This window comes from Dermacentor albipictus, chromosome 4 (assembly GCF_038994185.2).
Source record: "Dermacentor albipictus isolate Rhodes 1998 colony chromosome 4, USDA_Dalb.pri_finalv2, whole genome shotgun sequence".
NCBI classification, from domain to species: Eukaryota; Metazoa; Arthropoda; class Arachnida; order Ixodida; family Ixodidae; genus Dermacentor; species Dermacentor albipictus.
The window spans coordinates 165,878,104-165,899,022 of NC_091824.1; the positions used below are offsets into that span (position 1 = coordinate 165,878,104).

General features: G+C 49.1%; 1 protein-coding gene across 1 annotated transcript in view; it reads left to right on the plus strand.

Moving 5' to 3' along the window:
• The first annotated feature begins 845 nt into the window (after window positions 1-845).
• LOC135899944 (kinesin-like protein KIF20B) overlaps window positions 846-20,919 on the plus strand; it is a 36,293-nt gene continuing 16,219 nt past the window's right edge. The window contains exons 1-4 of the mRNA XM_065429320.2: window positions 846-1,029; window positions 1,843-1,979; window positions 13,558-13,709; window positions 20,644-20,850. Coding sequence (XP_065285392.1) covers window positions 1,862-1,979; window positions 13,558-13,709; window positions 20,644-20,850 — 477 coding nt within the window. The 5' untranslated portion in view covers window positions 846-1,029; window positions 1,843-1,861. The remainder of the gene's footprint in view (window positions 1,030-1,842; window positions 1,980-13,557; window positions 13,710-20,643; window positions 20,851-20,919) is intronic.

Consider the following 20,919-nt stretch of genomic DNA (forward strand, 5'->3'; position numbering starts at 1 on the left):
CGAAGACGACAAACGCGCGAGCAGTGGCACGAGCCATTGCTGACGATTATAATTTTGCTCACACATATGAAAAATTAAGAGGTGAACGGCGAAAGCCTACTCTTCCTCCTCTTATCATTCGCCTCTTCTCTTTCTCTTCTTTCTTTTAGTCATCACTGCTCACTACTAAGCACTTTTAGTCATTTGTAATCAATTGTGGTCGTTACAATTCGTCGTGAGATATATTGGTCATTTCATAATCATTACTAGTCATTACAAGTCATTTGCCATTTTAGTCATTACTACTTATTACTAGACATTTCTAGTCATTTCTAATCAATCACGGTCATTACAAGACGTCGTTGGACATACTGGTCATTTCGGAGCAATTAGCAGCCATTACAAGTCATTAGTCATTATTAACCTCTACCAATCCCTATTATGACGTTATCATACACTAACTGTCACAATCAATCATTTTTCATTCTTTAATCTGTCTTCATATGGCGTCATCACACGTCGGCGGACACTCCGGCGATCAGGTCTGCTGACACAAACTTCACCATGAGGCTAGAAAGGCTTTCGCCTTAAAATTTCACGAAACCCTAGCCATAAACAGCTTCGCTTCAAAATGTCGCCGCTGAAGCCTCAGCGCAAACCACTGGGAGCAGCATGCGACCAAGATATGTGCTGCCTCTTGCGGCGGCGCCCTGCGTAGCCGAGCCGCCCGCGCTTGTTGGGACACCGGGAGCACCTTTTCTTGTTACACTGCGTCAGTTGACCAGCCCTTGGGACCAATCATCATTCAGAGATGGCGGAGAAAATCTGACCAATCAGCCGCAATTTTGCGGCTCAGGTGGCGCTGTGGCGCAACGAGACGCACGAGATTAAAACCGTTGGAACGTTCCTGTGATAGCGCACTGTTCTTACTGCGTTGGCATTTTGTAGGTCTTCTGCGATTGCGTTTCGCATTTGTGAGGCGTAAGTGAGGCGTTACTTCTACAGGCTGTCCGCTACACTGGAGCAGCTGCCAACACACTTCGAATCGAAGTAAGTGGTTTTGATTTAATACTACCTTCGTTGCGCTTCGGTCCTTACTGATCCTTTGTCCTTGGCCGGCTACCGTGAACACCCACAGCGGATGCCATGCGCTGTGGGCAACGCTTTAAGCGAAGCTTTTTGTGGTGTTTGCCAGCAGCGCAGCTCTTGTTCAACGACCTTTTTTAAGCTCTTGAGTACGCGTCGAAGTTGGTCGAATTTTCACCGAGAAACGCGTCGCTCTACATGACCTTGTGGCGCACCAACACCACAGACGCACCCGGCGGGAATCAGTCTGTCACACACTCTGCCCACTGAACTGAGCTTGTCCTACGCGAAGTGTTTCTTGAACTACTTGGTTCCGGCCAGTAAACGACACGACCAGGTTCAACTGCTGCCATAATATGCGTCTCGGCAGCGTCCAGCTTCGCGCTTGCGAGGAAATTGTACACTCGCGTTCTAAGCCATTCCTTGCTGCTTATGAACGCCGGTACACTTGGCATTTACAAGCCAGCATGAACAGTAAGCCACGCTTCCTACTCCACTCGACGCTTCTCACGAGATTCCGTCTCAACACTCTGTACATGCCTCGGCCCCATTTTGTTTGCGTATAAGCTCGCGTCTGAGCTTAGTATGTCATGGCACTGGTTTTCCCACTCCTGTGTTTTCGCTGAGACCACTCTATCCTGCAAGAAGGCGAAGCCTCTCTTTATATACACTGATTAATATGATAAATATGGTGTTTCTCGTTCCGTATGCATGGAATGCGAAGTCGAAAGGCGCCATGACGAGAACCTAATGCTGTCACTTTAAATGCTATCGCAGCTCGCGCGGGCTCACAGCCATGGAAAGGCCAGCAAGACCATACACAGGTTCGGAGGAATCATCTCAGTCGGAAAACGAAGAGCTTCTGCCACCACTCGAGGCAGTACGTCGACAACTGGACGCCGACCTTGCTCCAAGTGAGCCCTCGTTTTTTTTATCAGTGGAGTTCGAATTGCGAACATTTCCAATGGATAACGAGTGCTCGAGAGAAACGATCTTGAAACCTAGAATCGAATAACGAATATTTTCACATTTCACACAATTTCGGATAAAGTGCTTTCGTGCGGGGTTTGTTTAAAAAATGTATTTGCATGTTCGATGCACGTAATGCACATCGCAACTAGGTCAGAAATGCAAGAACTTTTCCTTTCTGCACAAAAAGCCCGCAGAGATTGGAGCAGGCGAACAAAGTCGCGTGGTAGTGTTTCGGTCTTATACATATTTCGCAACCGCGATATTCCCGACTATAGCGGTAGCAAGTGTTGCATCTCGGTTGTGTGTATGAGCACGTGCTATGCAATGCAGCATCCACAATTGTTTGGACGCTCGTACCATTCCTAAACGTAACGCGGTCACCACATGGCTTCGGGCACGACTATATTCGCGGACAACTTTCTGTGGCAATGAACGGAAAGCTACGTGCGCGTGGCTGCTCCACATGTGTTACGGCGCCAAGTAGTCCGCCAGCGTTTGCAAGTGCTTTAGGTTGCTCGGAACGTCCGCTGAATGGACGCAGCTTCACGTGCGACCGTTTCGCGTTTGCCCAGACGCGGAAGGAAACAGCCGCAAAATAAGTGAACTTTCAGATTCAGTGGCGTGTTTTATCTTGCTTAGCTGCTGCTAATGAGTGCTTATGTTTTCTCTTTCCCAGCTTAAGCTAACGTGGATGAAAACACGGTACTCGTTCCAGAAGCGCTCTCACTTTTGCGCGCTTTGCCTCGTAGCTTTCCCTTCATTGCCCCAGAAAGTTGTCCTCGAGTATAGGCCATTTTATTCTTTTAAATTTCATGACAAGCATGCGGCGACACGTACAAAGGTACGAAGGCAAGGTCAACAGACATGACTGTTAAATTTATTCGGTGAATAAATGTTGATTGCCTCTATCCTGTTTTCTTTTTGTTTAACTTAATTTGCATCTTACTCCCATCTTATTGAACGTGCAATCGGCTTTCCTCACGGCGGGACGGCGCATGCGCCATGCCCTAGCGGTTTAGTCGCGCAACGTTTTTCAAGTGTCACGGGCGCGGCCGCACTGCCCGTCATCGGGGAAAAGTCCTCCGAAAATGAAAATCTATATAAAAAAAAAGGCTCTCAGACGCTAGCTGCTGCCCACACTCGTGCCATGTACCGCGTTGAAACTCCACTGGTGGCTCGACGTCGGTGCGGTACCGAAAACGTGCGTTTATAGGCAGCATATGAGACTACAACTCCATTTCAAAACATAGGGGCCGGGGCTTCCTTCGGACTGCACCGTGAGTCACTTGCCGCGTTTTATTGATGGCTAGTAAAACCCCTGCGGTTACAGTTGGGCGACGCTTAAAAACATCACGTTGGAGACACATTATTCTTGCAGCATCGGCACTCGCTTGTTAGTGGTGGCAGCGCGTGCCTGACTTAATGTACACGTTTAAGCCGCGGTAATACTAGCTCGACATCAGACCGACAACACGCTCACGCCAGCGATTGGCCGACTATCGTACCAGGCCAACAACGATGCAGCCGACGAACGCAAGTTATCGTACTGCAATAGGATTTCTTGCCGACCGCCCCGATAAAATCGGCGTGCTGACCACAGCGCGATCGGCCGTCAAACCGACAGTGCGATAGCCGCACCACCTTGTATACATCCTGTTGTGCCATTACCACAAGCCCGGATTCCGAATCTGCAAGATGCGGAATCTATCCTGCGAGCGCCCTAATTCTCCCTTCACAAGTCAAGATGCTGAGCCGTCAGGCAGCGGTGTCCTGCTGCGGGAGAAGCCTCGGCGAGCCGCATGTTTGGACGTGTCAGCGTGTGCCAGACAGCCCGGCGCCGCACCTCCCTTTGCCTGGAGGTGGAGGTCACCGCGCGCGCGAACTTTGAACCGGGTGGCCAGCGCGGTCGCTGGTTGGACCCCTCGGACGACCGTCGTGTGCTGACTTTGTATTGGGCCGTTTGAGTGACAATGGTCCCTCGGGGATTATAAAAGACGCGACACGCCGCCTGAAAAACAGGATCCGCCGACCCACCGGGAGAGAGTGTCGCTCCCGACTGGGGTGAGATGTGTCACGCGTTTTCGCCGGACGCCGTCGTGCGGGAACAGTCGCGTTTGTGTGAGCTCTCGGCCCCAGTGCCGATCCGATCTTGTCCTGTACAATGACCTGTATATAATGTATAAAATCCCTTTCGTTATTCTCATCGACGCCTGGCTCGGAGTCTTCGCTACCAACGCTCTGTCACGAAACGGGTGACGAGCGCTACGGGACCACAAAGCCGTAATCGTGGTGCAGCGGTACAAGTTCGTAACACTGGTGGCACCGGTTGGGTGTCGTAACACTGGTGGCACCGGTTGGAAGTCGTAACACTGGTGGCAGCGGTGGGATTGACCGGCATCAGCTACCTCGGCGCGGTGAGTGCCTGAAGTTTACCTCAAACACCAGACTTTCTCTGACACAGGTTATAGTAGCTTAGGGAAGGATTTGGTGTTGCATTGTGATAACCTTGTGTGTTTCAAGCCTAGTAAGAGTGTTTTGAAAACCAGGGGATGCTGAGGGGGTAAACAGGGCAGTGTGTGAAATACTTGCATATGTCTTACTAGTAGTGTTATAGTAGCGTACGGCAGGTATATTCAAAAAGGGTAAACAGCAGGAGGACAGTGTGAACGATGGAGAAGTACAAGGTGAAGGAACTTCTCGAAATTTGTGAGGAGTTGGGCATTGAGTTGGGCTCAACCAAAAGAAAGAATGCGATCCTTGAGGTCATGAGGACTGGGGACGTAACGGCTGAGGAAGCCGCAGAGGCCTGGGCGGATATCAATGAACGTCGGGAAAGGGAGGAGAAGGAACGTTGCGAGCAGGAAAGGAGAGAAAATGAACGTCGGGAAAGGGAGGAAAGGAGAGAACAGGAACGTCGCGAAGAGGAAAGGAGAGAACAGCAACGTCGCGAGGAGGAAAAGGAGGAAAGGAGAGAGATTCGTGAGCACGAGCTTAAAATGAAAGAGTTGGAGACCCGAAATAGCTCGCCAGCGCCTAGTCTCACTTCTAATGTTCCAAGAATACGCGATCAACTTCCACCCTTTGTCGTCGGAGAGGATATGGCCAAATACCTCGTGAAATTTGAGCACGTGTGCGAACGGAATAGCATTGAGCGATCCCTTTGGGCACAGAATCTGTTAGCGTTGCTTCCTGGGGAGGCATCAGACGTAATAACTTGCTTATCGAAAGAGGCGTTTGAGAGCTACAGTGATGTGAAGGAAGCGCTACTGCGGAAGTACAAATTGTCGCCCGAAGCTTTCCGGCAGAGGTTCCGGTATGCATAAAAGGGCAAGGAGTCGAATGTTGACTTCGCGTTTCGTCTAAAAGCCGACTTGGTGGAATGGCTGAAGGGCGAAGAGGTTTACGACGACCGCGACAAAATTGTCGAATGCATCGCGTTGGAGCAGTTCTACCGTTGCATTGATGAGGATGTCCGGCTCTGGCTGCAAGATAGGCTAAAGGAGGTTAAGCTAAACAAGGCAGCAGAGTTAGCGGAAGAGTATTACACCCGCCGCAGCTTGCACAGCAAGGCAGTGCGCATAGAAAAAGCAGATAGAAGAGATGGGTTTTACGGGAAGCCCGACGAACGGAAGGAAATCACGCGTCGCGAGTTTCGGGAAGACGAGTCCCTTCCCAAAGAAACTGTAAGGGACGGACAGAATGCATCTCAGAATGATGACGATGGTCCGAAACAGCGAAACGAAATGACGCGTTCTTTTGAAAAACGTAAACCGTTAACCTGCTACAATTGCAAAAAGCAAGGGCACATCGCTGCAAGCTGCCCAGAGAGAATTGCTTTTGCAACGATACAGGAAACTCACAAGAACATACGTCTATTGGAGCCCTATGTGCAGGAAATTAAGGTAAACGGCAAGAAGTGCCGAGCACTGCGGGACTCTGCAGCAACTATGGACGTTGTTCACCCGTCTTTCGTCTCCTCGAGTGATTTTACTGGAGAGTGCGTTAGGATACGGCAAGTGGCCGAGAAGGAGAGTGTCTGTTTACCGATCGCAACGGTTATCATTGAAGGAGAGTTTGGGAAACTTAACACCGAAGCCGCTGTGTCAGCCGCCCTCCCGGAGCAATTTTCCTACCTCTTCTCAAATAGCTCGGAGCAGCTGCTGAGGGATCAGGGCAAATCATTCTTTGCCGACGTGGCGTACATGGCCCTCACGAGATCCAAAGCGCGCCCGCTGTCGAGGGAACTTGACTTAGCGTCGGTGAGCGAACAGCGGTGCGGTACAGGGACCGATCAGGGTAACTTGAGTGGCGAGCAGTCACGGGAGAGGCAGAGCTCGGAGGCTGGCCTAGGCGAGCGGGTCCTGGAAGTGAGTGGGAGTGACGCGTGCAGGGCTAGCCGCGATATAGACGCGACGCCGCAATTAGGCGACGCGGGCTCCACACTCGCTCCGGTTTCCGCCAGCCGGCAGGAGCAGGCTGCAGTTGAAAGAGAAAGTCTGATTCGCGAGCAACAGGAAGGCTGTTCATTAGCCGATCTGAGGAAGAGCGTCAAACGGGGAGTGAAAAAAAAACAGGGTTTCATTTGGCAAGGAATCTGGCTTATTGTACCGCCGCTACACGGATAAGCAGGGTCGCAAATATAAGCAGCTTCGGATTCCGCGAAAATATCGCCGGGAAAAATGAATGACCTCATTTGCTTCCTCAGTAGTATGTTTTCGGTCCAAAGCGATTTCAAGGGGACCATTCTATTTGTCATTATTATTGCTGATTATTAATTGTTTCTATTTTGGTGTGTTGTTAATTTGAAAACTGATTGTTTGAGCCTTGTGTGCTAGATCGTACACCTGCCTCTTGTTGCAGCGGGAGCAAAAGGGGATAGCGATTTAGTTAGGTTGATTTGAATTATGGCTTTGTCTGGTGTTTGACGGGAGACAGAGGGCACTTGTTCGTGTTGGGTGTTGCCTTTTGCCGGTCGGTTTTGCAAGCTGCAGAACGACCAAGCGGGACCAGTGGCGAGAAGCAAGGTCTTAGGAACGACCCGAGCGGAGCTGGTCAAGGTGCCTTGGCGACGACGCGGTGAGCAGAGCTCCTGTCCTGGCGAGTCGGACCTGGGCACGTGAAGTTACCTGGCGTCCCGACACTGGACGTGAACTTGGACGAGCCTGACGAACGTGCGCGCCCGGCATCCGAGCCACGTGGAGGCAGCTCGTCTTCCCGGCGCCTTATCTGAGGGCGGGGATGCTGTTGTGCCATTACCACAAGCCCGGATTCCGAATCTGCAAGATGCGGAATCTATCCTGCGAGCGCCCTAATTCTCCCTTCACAAGTCAAGATGCTGAGCCGTCAGGCAGCGGTGTCCTGCTGCGGGACAAGCCTCGGCGAGCCGCATGTTTGGACGTGTCAGCGTGTGCCAGACAGCCCGGCGCCGCACCTCCCTTTGCCTGGAGGTGGAGGTCACCGCGCGCGCGAACTTTGAACCGGGTGGCCAGCGCGGTCGCTGGTTGGACCCCTCGGACGACCGTCGTGTGCTGACTTTGTATTGGGCCGTTTGAGTGACAATGGTCCCTCGGGGATTATAAAAGACGCGACACGCCGCCTGAAAAACAGGATCCGCCGACCCACCGGGAGAGAGTGTCGCTCCCGACTGGGGTGAGATGTGTCACGCGTTTTCGCCGGACGCCGTCGTGCGGGAACAGTCGCGTTTGTGTGAGCTCTCGGCCCCAGTGCCGATCCGATCTTGTCCTGTACAATGACCTGTATATAATGTATAAAATCCCTTTCGTTATTCTCATCGACGCCTGGCTCGGAGTCTTCGCTACCAACGCTCTGTCACGAGACGGGTGACGAGCGCTACGGGACCACAAAGCCGTAATCGTGGTGCAGCGGTACAAGTTCGTAACACTGGTGGCACCGGTTGGGTGTCGTAACACTGGTGGCACCGGTTGGAAGTCGTAACAATCCTTAATCACGCTCAAAATGAGGCAAAACGTAGCTAAGTTTAAATGCATAAGCTTAGACCATCTCAAGCCGTATTCATGAAGTTTGAGCGAACGTTGATCCTGTTCAGCGAAGGACGCCTGGCGCCTTAGAGTTCGTGCACCCGCTAACGGTGGAACTGAACTAAAAAATTAAGCTGGTAGGACAAGGAAACGGCTTTTCTACTTGAGTTATGACCTCGGTGATTTGAAATCAACTGCTATCTTGGAATGTTTTCATCGCGAAAGATTAATCTACTGCTCTTCACTTCGCACGACAAGAAGAGTAAGCGGCAAGCGGCGACACAGCGCTGTGCCGACATCCGTGCGTCACCATTCCCGTAAGCTGCCCGTCGCGTTCGCTTAGTAGGTGGGTGGGTCTGTACGTGTACTTATGCTGACACATGTCTTAATACCAAAGCTGCGCTCTTTACCTCTGCGTCAAACGGGGACAATAGACGCACGGTGCGTTCGGTACAGCAGCATGAACAACCGCCTCGCTGATGTTTGCAACAACGGTGTCGGGGATGTCATCCATGATATAATGTGTAAGAGCGACTGAACGAGGACGTAGAAAGAAACCGGTACACAGACAGCGCTAACCGTGGCACCGTGGCGCTAACTCTCGACTATAGATTTTATTTTCGCACTCATCGATAAATCCGAACGAGAGGAAACAAACGACACAGTAGAAAAAGAACTCAGTGGTGCATGTCGATGAACCGCACATGTTTCCAAGGCACGATCAAAACATCCATTGTAATAGTGCAACGATACATTGAGAAATGGTATGTTATTCAGATAGCGAGGCTGATGGCTTGCTCACGCACTTTTCCTCTTATTTTGAAATTACATAGGCCTCCACAGGCGTGCTAACCCGGTATAGTCGTTGAGTGCTACATGGCTTCCAGAAACTACATGCTGCCCCGGAGAAACCATTAATTATTCGCGATCCACTAAACACACAAATGACGCACGCTCAACATGCATGGCGCCGGTACGCCAACCAGCGAAACCCTCGGCGCCCTCCCAAAACGTTTCCAGCAGTGTGCGGCAGAGAGCAGCACAGGAAAATGAATGCGGCGTATTACGATGATGTCCACCGGGTCACCTTGGCCCATGCCTTCTCCGTCCTGTAACGTAGACGTTCGTATTATTCGGCATCCACGCATCAGTGTGGGGCCGGCTCTCTTCCGTTAGGGTACAGTGCACTGTATAGTTGGGGCTCCCGAACGCTGCTCAACGTCCTGCGGCTCCTGGCGAGCACGATACGAATCACGCGTTTGGGTGAGGCGCGTCCATAGTTTCCTACGAAAATTACTAGAGGAAACTCTGGCGCTGCAGTCGTTGTCCTACCATGGGAATGATGGGACGTACATGGATTTGTCTGATCTTCGTGCTTGTGGATTCAGACATTCTTGTGGCTTTGTACATTACGCTATATAAATCTTATTGTCGTTTACTTCAGCGGAATCTATATTCCTCGAAGTGCAGAAGACGCCGGGAACGCGTACAATTGCTATTAATTGCAACGATTGAGCTTGTCGAGGTGGCCAAATCGAAACGCGCCAAGCGTCTCAAGGCACTGGCATGCCCGCGATAAATTCATAGAGGCGTTTCATTCACTTGTCGATACATGCGTCCATTGCATGCTTAATGATTTCAATATCAGGCTTCTTTGCTAGAGTCCCTGTATTCGAATCCTGCCGCAGGGCAATTTTAATCTTTCTTTAATTATTTATGACGCAATACACTGTTGAAAATGATGAGTTTACGAAGTCACAAAGCCGTTTGAAGCCAAAAGAGTAAAGTTTAGGCAAATCCATGTAATTCCCTTAATTCCTATGCTGCGACAACCGCTCCCATTGCAGCTCCCGTAAACACTAGCGCCCGAGTTCCCTCTAGTCATTTTTGTAGGAAACTCTATGGGCGCGTCAGCACTCTCATTGACCCGTTGAACGCGTTCAACCTCGGCATGCTTGCGTTGCTCCTGTTCAGGGTCCACAGCTGTCTTAGACGCGGCGCCATGCTGCCGTTGCGAATCTCACTCCGAGACGGAGCGCCGGGCTAGCCACTTAATGGTCAACATTGACAAATAGCACTCTGTGCGCTCGCTATGTACAGTGCGCAGTGAAAGGTATAAGCCAAGATTCGATGCTTACTATTGCAAAACTTGCAGCCGGCGGATACAACATGGGCAGTGTTCCCTTCCAGCAGGCAACACGTTTGCTGTTTACCATACTGGCCAGGAAGTTTGTATATGTAGTTGAGAAAGAATGAGTTGAACAGAATCAACCTCGATTTTTGGGTGCACTTCTCTCCCTTGGCTCTTTATCATTCCCTTCCCATTATTTTTTTTTGATCAACTTGAACCCTTTCTTTCTAATTTCTAAAAAGCATATGTTTAGGTGTATTTTAGCACCCTTAGTGTCGGCGTGATTAACCCTGCCATTCCTTTATGAGACCTCCATTTGCCAACTTAAAATTGGTGCACACAAATACAAAGATGTTGGTAAATTGTATTCAATATCTAAAGTTAATCCTCAGCTATGGTTGATCCTTTAAAACTTTCACTTTTAAAGCAACGTTTATGCACCGTGACGATCTAGGAAACCAGTACTCAATTATTTTGTACTGCGAGCATATTAAGGCACCTGCCATACCGTTGGTTTCATTTTATGCATTTACTTTTTTGCCTTAACGGTGTCCAGTTTCTCTGTACAAGATAGCTTGTTGCAAGTGTTATTCGCTCCTAAAATAAAAAAAATTACACGTATGCTCTGCATTTAATGCAGTTAACGAATCAAATGCTAGATACACAGCACAGAAATGTTTTGCCTACTTCTGAGCATAAGTGGACTTGAGCAAACCAGTATGGCACTAATTACGCAGCTTGTGGAGATTCTGCTGCTGGCTTAACATAAGAACTTACCTGCTGCATCACTTTCAGCGGAAAATATTTGTAAACAACAGCTCGCAGTCGCATTTTTACGAAGAATTTGCCTAATTTGTTCCTCAACTTGGTGCACGTGCACCAAAGTAGATCGTTCGATTGCCACTCTTACGTGGCACTGTTCACATTACAGCTTCAGCTGTTCACATTTCACCCAGATATAGTGTCTGGTTGTCGCCAGTCTGACATACCATGTTAAAGTCAGGTATCCAGTGTAAACATAAATGCTTGCTATGGGAGGACCCAGACAAGACTGGGGAAATGGGGCACGCGTACGTCAGCGCCTGGTACGTTCGCTTGGGCAGACATATGAACGAGGGGTGCGATGCCAAGACAACATTCATTACATGAGTAGTTTATATTGCACACACGTTAAGAGTACTACTGATTGCATACGGCATGCATCCTCCCTAACTATGTTTTGTGTTCACACCCTCCACGTTAACAAACGTCTGAGGGGGCGATCACTACGCTGGCGTCGGAGCACTTACAATACCCGTTATTTCTGTCGTGGATGTCGTCGCCACCCGTTCTGTGGTGTCATCGCAACCCAGTCATGATCAGATGTCGCTGGTATCCGGCGCCACCAGTGCCCCGGCTGACGTGACGAAGGCACAATCGCTCGAGAGCTGTCGCGCTCCAGCTGAGCTGGACTCGCGCCGCCTGGCGCTGTTACGCATCCACCCAGCGCAGGTGGTCCGTAAACTGGACAGTGGCTGGCTGCAGCCAGCCTTCGCGCGTCCACGTTCACTGGCGTGAATGCTGACACGTCTCGGCGGGGATATCCGGGCCAGATGTAGTTCCGGAGCCGGCGATCAGCTAGGGCCCGGCCACCACGTCCTTCCATGCGCGCGCCCCTTCTCCAAGACGGCGTCTCCGCGCGCTCTCTTCACTTCAGCCTCTTTCCAGTGTCTTCTTGTCTCTTCGTATAATGTCTTTCTCTTTCTTTACTTGCATTTGTCACTCCTGCCAGGCATGTTTGCCATGTTGGGGTGCTCGAGTAATGGCGCAGTGGCAATCTATACAAGGTATAAAATTGGTGTGACAGTAAAGCAGTGGCTAGAGTAACGTTAGAGGTTGAGGGACATTGGTGGAAAGGCTGCTTAAGAGCTCCATTGTATTTGCTTACTTGATGGTTCAATAATTTGCTTGGGGCTCCTTGGAGTGTTTCCCTTTCTTTCACTTCGGGCTTTTTTGGTTGCGTATATAACATGCCTTAATCTATCTTCGTTATGCATTTGCCCATTTTATACTGAGCCCAGCGTACCTTACGTGTAGACTCTTCTATTTGGTTGTGTTCTCTACACTAGTTCAGTCAATGTAGCACACATGTCATCATTTTCACGGTGCAGCGAGCGTGGCCTGCACCGTGCTCTTCAATTTTACTTCAGGCCAGTACGTCACCGGTTCACTGGCTACTTTGGAAGCGCAGGTGACATGCGAGCTCCTAATAGTATACAACATGGTGCACCACTAGATGATTCATGGTATGCGGACTTGAAAATTTTCTGCTTTAGCCACGTCAGTTCTAGTGGTTGTCATAAGGAAACGGAGTACAAGTTTGATGTCTATATTGTTGTCGGTATACAGTGATAAATGCTTCTAATGTGCTAAACTGCATTTGATTGGGCAGCTTCCTCTTAAGATGCATTTTATGATGAAGACAGCCCCAACAGCCATTATTCCGTTGACATTTGTACAAATACCCACAATTACTTCAATAAAAGAGGGCAATACATTCCTTATAGCCTACAAAAGACAAAGCTCCTTTGGCGCTGCTCTTCTAAATTTGCGAAAATGTTTCGAGACATGCAGGCGTTGCTGTGCACTTGCGTGATGTGAACTTTGAAGAGTGCAGCACCGCGTACGGCACTCTTCAAAATATTTAGAGGAGGCTTAAGCTTAGCCTTTAAGCATGGAACGCGGTAGCATTCAAAGATCCCTGGCTGCTTCTCGCGTTTCCTGACAACTGGAGCGTATGTAACCATATTGTTTACCGGGAAACGCTTGCCGCGAACGCTATGCACGATGGCGAGCTCCGTGGTGGAACCACGGCTTCTTGCGCGGGCCACGATGCGGCGGAGGCGAGCGCCAGCGGGAGTTATCGCAAGGAACCGGGCGCGCCACTCCATGGTCCCCAAGACGCCCATCGCGCAGGCGCGTGCGATATGGCGGACGCCGTGGCCGGTCTGTGAACGCCCGCGGCCGGTTTGTGTACGTGAATGGGTTTCTCTGTTTTTGCGTAGCATAATTATGCTTTTTTTATAGCCAAATTACAATCCAGGCGCTATCATGTCTGCAGGTTGTGTGCAAGTCGTAATTTACGATTTTGCTACGTATTCTAGCTCGAGAAATTAGTTCGGCCAATTCATTGCGTCGTATGGAAGGCCTAGGTATACGTGGTTCGTAAATATTTTTGCCGAAACGACGTTCCACGCCGACACCAAAATTTCTGCGATACGGGCTGCGAAATCGCAGATGTTCATAGTTTAGTTATATGAATGGGCATTGCTTTCTCGGCAAACGAAGTGTTGTACTAAGTCGTGTGCTCCGTGTTAGTGCGCGCAGTGAGAACAGGGCTTTTATTTGCAGGCTCAGCGCTGAAGGTGTACCTGCGTATTCGACCGAGAGTTGGGGGCAGGGCGTTCACAAATCCTGCGTTCCATGCATGTGATGAAACAACTGTAGAGTCCACCATCGCCACTCTGGAACATCAACATCAAAAACGTTTTAGTTTTACGAAGGTGAGTTTTACAGCCAGTGTCTGCAGCCTACAGTATCTGTTTTGAAGTGTACAATTGGGCGAATTGGTATATTTATCATAAACGCAGCGCAAAAATAACAGCAACACAAGACAGAAATGCACAGGACAGGCGCTGACTTCAGCGCCGATACTGCGTACTTTTGTCTTGCGTTGCCGTTATTTTTTTGTTGCTTTTACTATGATTGTCTGTTTGCGTGGGGCAAAACATGTACAGTCAACAGCAAAAGTTTGCGGGATGCGCGCGGCAAAGCGACCCTCCTCCCCTTCTAGCGGTGAACCCCCGGTGTCGAGACCGACGCCTGCACGCATGCGCATCCCTCCGAGACTGCAAGCGTGCATGCTTCCGCGCTTCCTCTTTGCGCGCCGGCGGTATCCGAATGTAGCCGCGAGGTAGCCCTCTTGCGATATGCGCCGTGGCGGTTTCGACGGGCAGAACTTCGTTTATACAACGGAAATCAATTGTCCATTTTTGTCTTGCCACTCTCCTTCTATAGAGCGCGTCTTCTGCCACACTATTCTGCTGTAGAGCGCACAGTTCTTAAAAAGAAACAACGAAAATTGGCCACGAGAAGGTCCGGCCCCAGAAAAGACTTGTTGCGTTTGCCACCGGGCCGACCCTATGCGTCAGCGCCCCTGACTCGACAAAAAGCGGCCGCAGTGGCGGCTGCAAGCTCACGCTTCTAAACACGTTTCACACAGCTTTGCCCGTCGAAGCCGCCACAGGGTGGATGGATGTTATGAGCTTCCCCTTTGGAACGGGGTGGTGGGTTGCGCCACCAAGCTCTTGCTATTATACTGCTTAATGTCCTACCAAAGTTAAACAATAAAAAAAACACTATGAGCTCCCACACCCAAATTTTCTGATACCCTATTGCTAACTGTGCTTTTTTGTACGTCTCCCTTTTTTATCGTTACCCTACTTTTCGTCCACCAATCCTCCAATCGCCTCTTACTAATGCCTGTTACGGACATGTTTACTTTTCCACTGCTCCTGCTGAACCCAAGGGCTTCAAGGAGGCCGGTGGTGCCTAAATCGACCACTGGGTAGACGTCTTCACATTCTAATAAAAACATGCTCCATAGTTTCCCTAGCATTACCGCAGCAAGCACATGCTTCTTGTTCCTTCTTATATCTTGCTTTTTAGGTGCTGTCAGGATTGGGGGCTCAATCCCATCGCTCGTGGTCCTTTGCCAAGATCGGAATACGGCATGAATTCGAAGGTAGCTGGCCCATGCCGTCGTCCAACTTATTTACGCTGAGATCGTTGATAAAGTGAAGAACTGTTTCTCATCGAGAACGAGGAAAAGGGTTTATTTACAGAAATTAAATCAGTCTAACATGACTGCTTGAGAAAAAGAGTATCAGTCCAACATGACTGCTCAAGAGAAGTGTCCTCAGCATTCGCACAACCACAGTTTTTATACACTCGATCCGCCGGTCATACGACGCGGCGACTGTTCGTTTACTCTTCACCAACTCGCCGCTGCTCTGCAGATCAGTTTACGTACACAAAGGCAACCGCGCTCTGATGCCCGACGACGGCGTTGGCGGGGTGCCGTTCCGGGAACTATCGGTGCCGATCGAGGGTCGCTCGTTGTTCCGTGCCACGCCGAAGCGTGAGAAGCACAAAAATACGTCGTTCCCGCGGCAGCTTGTCCATGCGTGTCAAATCAGCTCCGCGTTGGGGAACTCCGGAATCATTGTTCACGCACCGAACTAGTTCCGTCACAATGTCGAAGGGGCTGGAGGAAGGCGGCGGATTCCAGCGCAAAGGCCGCTTCTTCGAACGCCTCCCAGCTGCAGCGACGGAGAAGGGGAGGTGCGCGTCATGTCGCCCTGTCGTAACTGTGTGGCAATCTTGTTTCGCAGCTCGCCATTCTTAACAGTGCGTGTTCTAAGGCCTCCCGATCTCGCTTCGAAGAGTAATGAGCTTCCCTTTGAGTTATCATTGTTTCTTTCCTGATTCCGTTTTTCCTCTCAAGTAGTTACTCATGGCAGGTTTCCTTTCCGTTGCCGCCACCCACGATATTATTTCAGCCTCTTTGACTTTCCGCTTGACCCTCTTTGTTGCTGTGTTGCCCACCCTACGGGCCACATACTTGCTGGTAAGCTTCCTAGTTATTTTCCTCCACTGTGAATCAATGTTTCTCCTGTACAGATACCTCAACACTCGCCCAGCCCATTTACTTCCTTCCATATTCCTCAGCCGTTCTTCATACTCAATTTTACTGCGAGCTTCCCTCACTTCAAAACTAGTCCAGCCCATATCAATCTGCACAGCTTCATTTGTAGTCTTCCCGTAAGCGCCCAATGCGAGGCGACCCACTGACCTTTGGTTCCCGTCGAGTCCTGATTGTACCTCTGATTTAAAACAAACAACCGCATTTCCAAAAGCAAGTCCTGGAACCATCACAGCTCACTCTAAGAACAGTTTACACCCTATGGAGTGCCCCTTCTGATAACGCGTGTGCCGTTCGTTACTGGAAAGTTCCGGGCTCGCAGCGTTAAAGAAAGGAAACACATCAAGGCAGATGACGATTATCATTGTGTGGCAGGAGAGGCACGCCAAAGGGTGTAAACTGTTCTTAGAGTGCTTTCCACATACCTCGGAGGACCTCGTACCTATTGTATCCCCATAGAGCTCTGTGCTTCATTATGGCTGCATTTCTCTTCCCCTTCACTCCTATTGCTTTTTTCTGTATTTCCACATATCTATTGATTTCGTTTATCCTTATATCAAAGTATTTATAGTCTCTTACCCGAGGTATTTCCTGGCCCTGTATCTCACTGTCTGTTCACGGTTTTCATTGAATACCATCACACCTGCTTTTCTGACACTAAATTTAAAACCTAAATTGTTGCCTTCCTGTCCGCAAATTTAGTCAGATGTTGCAAATCGCTTTGCTTGTTAGCTAGCAACACAATGTCATCCGCATAAATAAACCTGGGAGCTGCTGCTCTACTACTGTACCCGCCTGTTTGTATTAGAGGTTACACCCGATATTACTTCCTTCTAGCGCCCTCACCATGTACATCATAAACAACAGCGGGGATAAAGGGCACCCCTGTCTCAATCCCTTGTTGATATGAACGTTCTCCTCGTTCTCACCCCTTGCCATTCAACGCAAACGCTATTTTCTAGGTAAATCTCTCTCAAAAGCTGTAGACAATCGTCACCTAAGCCTTCCCTTTTCAGAATATCCCACAAGATGTTGCGGTTTACGTTGTCATAGGCTCCTGTAATGTCTAAAAAGGCCGCATACAATGGTCTGCTTTCTATTTCTGATATTTCAATACACTCAGTAAGAACAAATAAGTTATCATCTGAACGCCTACCTATTCTGAAGCCATTCTGAAGTTCTCCTAAAATGCCATTATCTCTGCCCGAGCTTGAAGCTTTGGTTGCCTGCATTGCTAGCCTGTATATTACCGATGTAATGGTCAACGATCTATACGGGTGAATTCTATCTTTCTCCCCCTTGCCTTTATAAATTAAATTCATTCTACTTTGTCGCCAACTATCTGGTATTCGTCTATCGCCTAGTTTTTTCCACTGCTTTAGCCAGAGCTTCCTTACTTTTTGGTCCTAGTTCATTTATCAGCCTAACGGGAACCTCGCCTAGCCCTGTGGCTGTGCGCTTAGAAATTTTCTCTTCCACTTTCTTCCACTTGAAATTTGTCAGCACGAGCTCCTTTTCCACTTAGGTCTCTTTCATGCTCTTCTTTTCTTTCAATACAACCTCGTCATTGCCTTGAAAAGATTCGGCTATTATTTTCCGGATGTAATTTATTGCCGCTTCTTCTTTCGGTCCGTTTTCATCTTCGTCTAGGATATGTTGTTGTATTGTTGTTGACTTCCTGCCTAATTTTATGTGGTTCCAAAATATTCTAGGTGTGGCCTTTTTCTCACCTGTTTCTGACAGCGCATATCGCAAGAGCGCTACCTCGCGGCTACATTCGGATATCGCCGACGCGCAAGGAGGACGCGCGGAAACATGCACGCTTGCAATCTGAAAGGGACGCGCATGCGTGAAGGCGTCGGTCTCGGCACCAGGGGTCACCGCTAGAAGGGGGAGGAGCACCCGCCGTGGTTGCTCAGCGGCCATGAGGTTGAGCTGCTGAGCACGAGGTCGCGGGATCGAATCCCGGCCACGGCGGCCGCATGCGGGGGCGTAATGCGAAAACACCAGTGTGCTTAGATTTAGGTGCACGTTAAAGAACCCCAGTTGGTCGAAATTTCCGGAGTCCTCCACTACGGCTTGCCTCATAATCAGAAAGTGGTTTTGGCACGTAAAACCCCATAATATAGTTAATTTAGTAGGGGAGAAGGGTCGCTTTGCAACGCGCTCGCGCATCCCGCAAGCTTTTGCTGCTGACTGTACATGAAGCTAAGCAAGTCAGTATGTTGCAATCACTATAGTCGCGCAGTTTAGACGTACAGTCACCTATTGAAGTGTGAGGTCTGGTATCAATATCTTGCCTCCCATTTAATTGAAACCACAATAAACGTTGGCCGCTGCTCGCACTCCACAAGTCTTTTTTTTTCTATGAAATTGTTATAACGTAAACACACGGCAGGTCCTGTACGGCACTGCAGGCCTGCATTTGCCAAAAAATAGTCACAATTTCGCTTTTAGAGCTAGCCGTAACAGAAATTATGCAGGTCCAACGCAGATGTTGGAATCTGAATCTGTGAAGCGGTAAATGAAATTTTATAAATTTGCCCAATTCATCCTGAGTATTTAGAGTAAAGAAAACGGGGGCGCGCATCTGTTCTCGCTTATACATGCTGCGTAATGTCACAAATCGTTTATCTGCTTGTCTCTTCATTTCTTTATCATTTGTTTATTTTAAATGTATTGGCCGCTTCTCGGCCAGTCCCTCGTTGGGGGTATGTGCCATTGTATGGAAATCTTAAACACGCAGCAATCATCTGAAATATCTTCATTGGCACAATATGCACCACCCACTTCTTGGCCAAGTCGTTTTATGGGTTGTGCCATAGAACTGTGTGCTGATGAATATAATTCTCAAAGCTTGTTGGTGTCGGTATTAAAGTGTGCGCGCGGTTGTTTTGGTCGCTATGTAAATACCTTACGGAAGCATATATTGTACGAGGGCGAATCAGTCTTTGACCCCCCCCCCCCTTTTTTTTAGCCAAATCACGGCTGTAAATACGAAGTCAACATCCATTCCCAGCAGTGGACCTTTCTTGGACCGGACCGGCCTTTTTTACCCGTAGCCCCGCGGCGCGGCGCTGCTGTCGGTTTTTTCTTCCTTCTTTTTCTTAACCTAGGTAGGACATTAGGCACCATATTGTCAAGACCTTGGTAGCGCAATACACCGCACCGTTCCAAAGGGGACGCTCATAAAATCCATGCATCCATCGAAGAGGGCGGTTGTGCCTCACACGTCCATTGCTTACGAGCGACGAAGTGTAATTCGTTTTCTATGAAGCAAGGGATGAACGTCCATCGAAATCCACAAGGGAAATGCAGCCCATTTAAGGGGAAAGGTGTCTCGCTTTGTGAAATGTGAGGTAGTGGTGTTGCGAGTTTGCAAAAGGCCGTGGAGACTAGCATGAAATTGAGCGTTCGGGCAGGCCGCGTGCGCCGCTGCCTGACTACTGCGATGGGACAAATTTGGTCCTGCGATGGGACAAATTTGGTCCTGCGATGGGACAAATGTCTGAACCGGTGAAGGGACTATGTGGAAAATAGTGTAAGGTACGTCGAATAGTGCGTATATTTGTAGTTAACATTACGTACCTTATTTTGGCTAATAAAATATAATATCAATGACTTTCTGATTCACCCTCGCATTTGTAATAAATACCATGAAAGAATAAAAGAAGTGGTTGGGGCATAATAACTAGAGCGTCGGGTTGCTGCGCTGGGGGATGACGTTCAGATCATGCTAGCGGCCGCGCTTGTTTTTTTAAGTGAACAAAATCTACTCGGCGAGAACTCGACCAACCGACCTAGGCGAGATCATGGAATGGCCGCGGCCTAGGAAGCGTCGCTGTAAAATCTATATTACTTTAAATGTTTCCGACGGTGGCAATGTGAATTTTCAAAAAAAATATTTTGTCTTGTTGGAGTCGCTTGAACAATGCCTTATGTTGAGTTCCAGTGCGCCGAGGCATTTCTAATGGTACGTTTGACTAGGCGTTTTAGAGTGCTCTGGCAGCACACAAAAGGGAGTGCTCTGAACGTATTCACCAGGTTTATTCAGAGCGCTTAAAGGCTTTCTCGCCTTCAAGCAAGGTGTGTGACTGATGTCTCGAAGCTATGGAGATGGCTTCCCCGATTGCTCTGGAAGCAGCTGAATGTTTGGCTCGGGTCAGCCTTCTTTCCTTCGGATGCAATTTCCAAAAGGCTCCACATAATTGCAAACTTAGTTGGAGCATGGTAAGAACCAGATGAATCTACCATCCGTGTTCTAAGGGAGCCCTCATGAGTTCCCATCATACGTCACAGCACCAGAGGCAAATACAACAGCAGTTTCTTAGCAGACAAATTATCCACTGAAATTTGAGGTTGTGCTTAAACATAAATATTGAGCAAGTGGTGACATGACAAGGACAAATTTCCCTTTGCCCTGTCTTCATTGCAATCTCTCTGTTGGGGCACATAAAATGTTTACGCATATACCTTTTATCCCAGCAGTGTGCATTGTATGCCGAGGTTTTACCAGTACTAAACTGACCATTCAGAGGTGAGATGTGTAGAGAACGGCATTGTTCTTGCGAATCTTCACCCTCATCATCTTTTCTACAAGAAAAACATGGGCAGCGTTTTCAAGGTTTTTAGTTATTCCTCACTGTCTCATCATAAAACTCCTCATCATAAAACTCCTCATCATAAGTTTCCTCGCTTCGTTCTGACTTCACATCGTCCTCCTCGGTGCCCAGGTTTTTCCAGAGGGCTGCAGCCAGACGCAGTTGTTTCACGAGGTGGTGCGGGATCCAGTTGATGCCTTCGTGCAAGGAGCCAATGTGTTGCTCTTTGCGTATGGTCCTACTGCTGGGGGCAAGACCTACACCATGCAGGGTCCACCGACTGACCCTGGAGTCGTGCCACGCACCCTTGAAAGAATATTCAAGCTGCTTGGGTCTCGGGTCAGGCACTGTTCACTTTCCATCTCTTCTTGCGCTCTGCCTTGTGCTAGACCAAACTTACGCACGTTG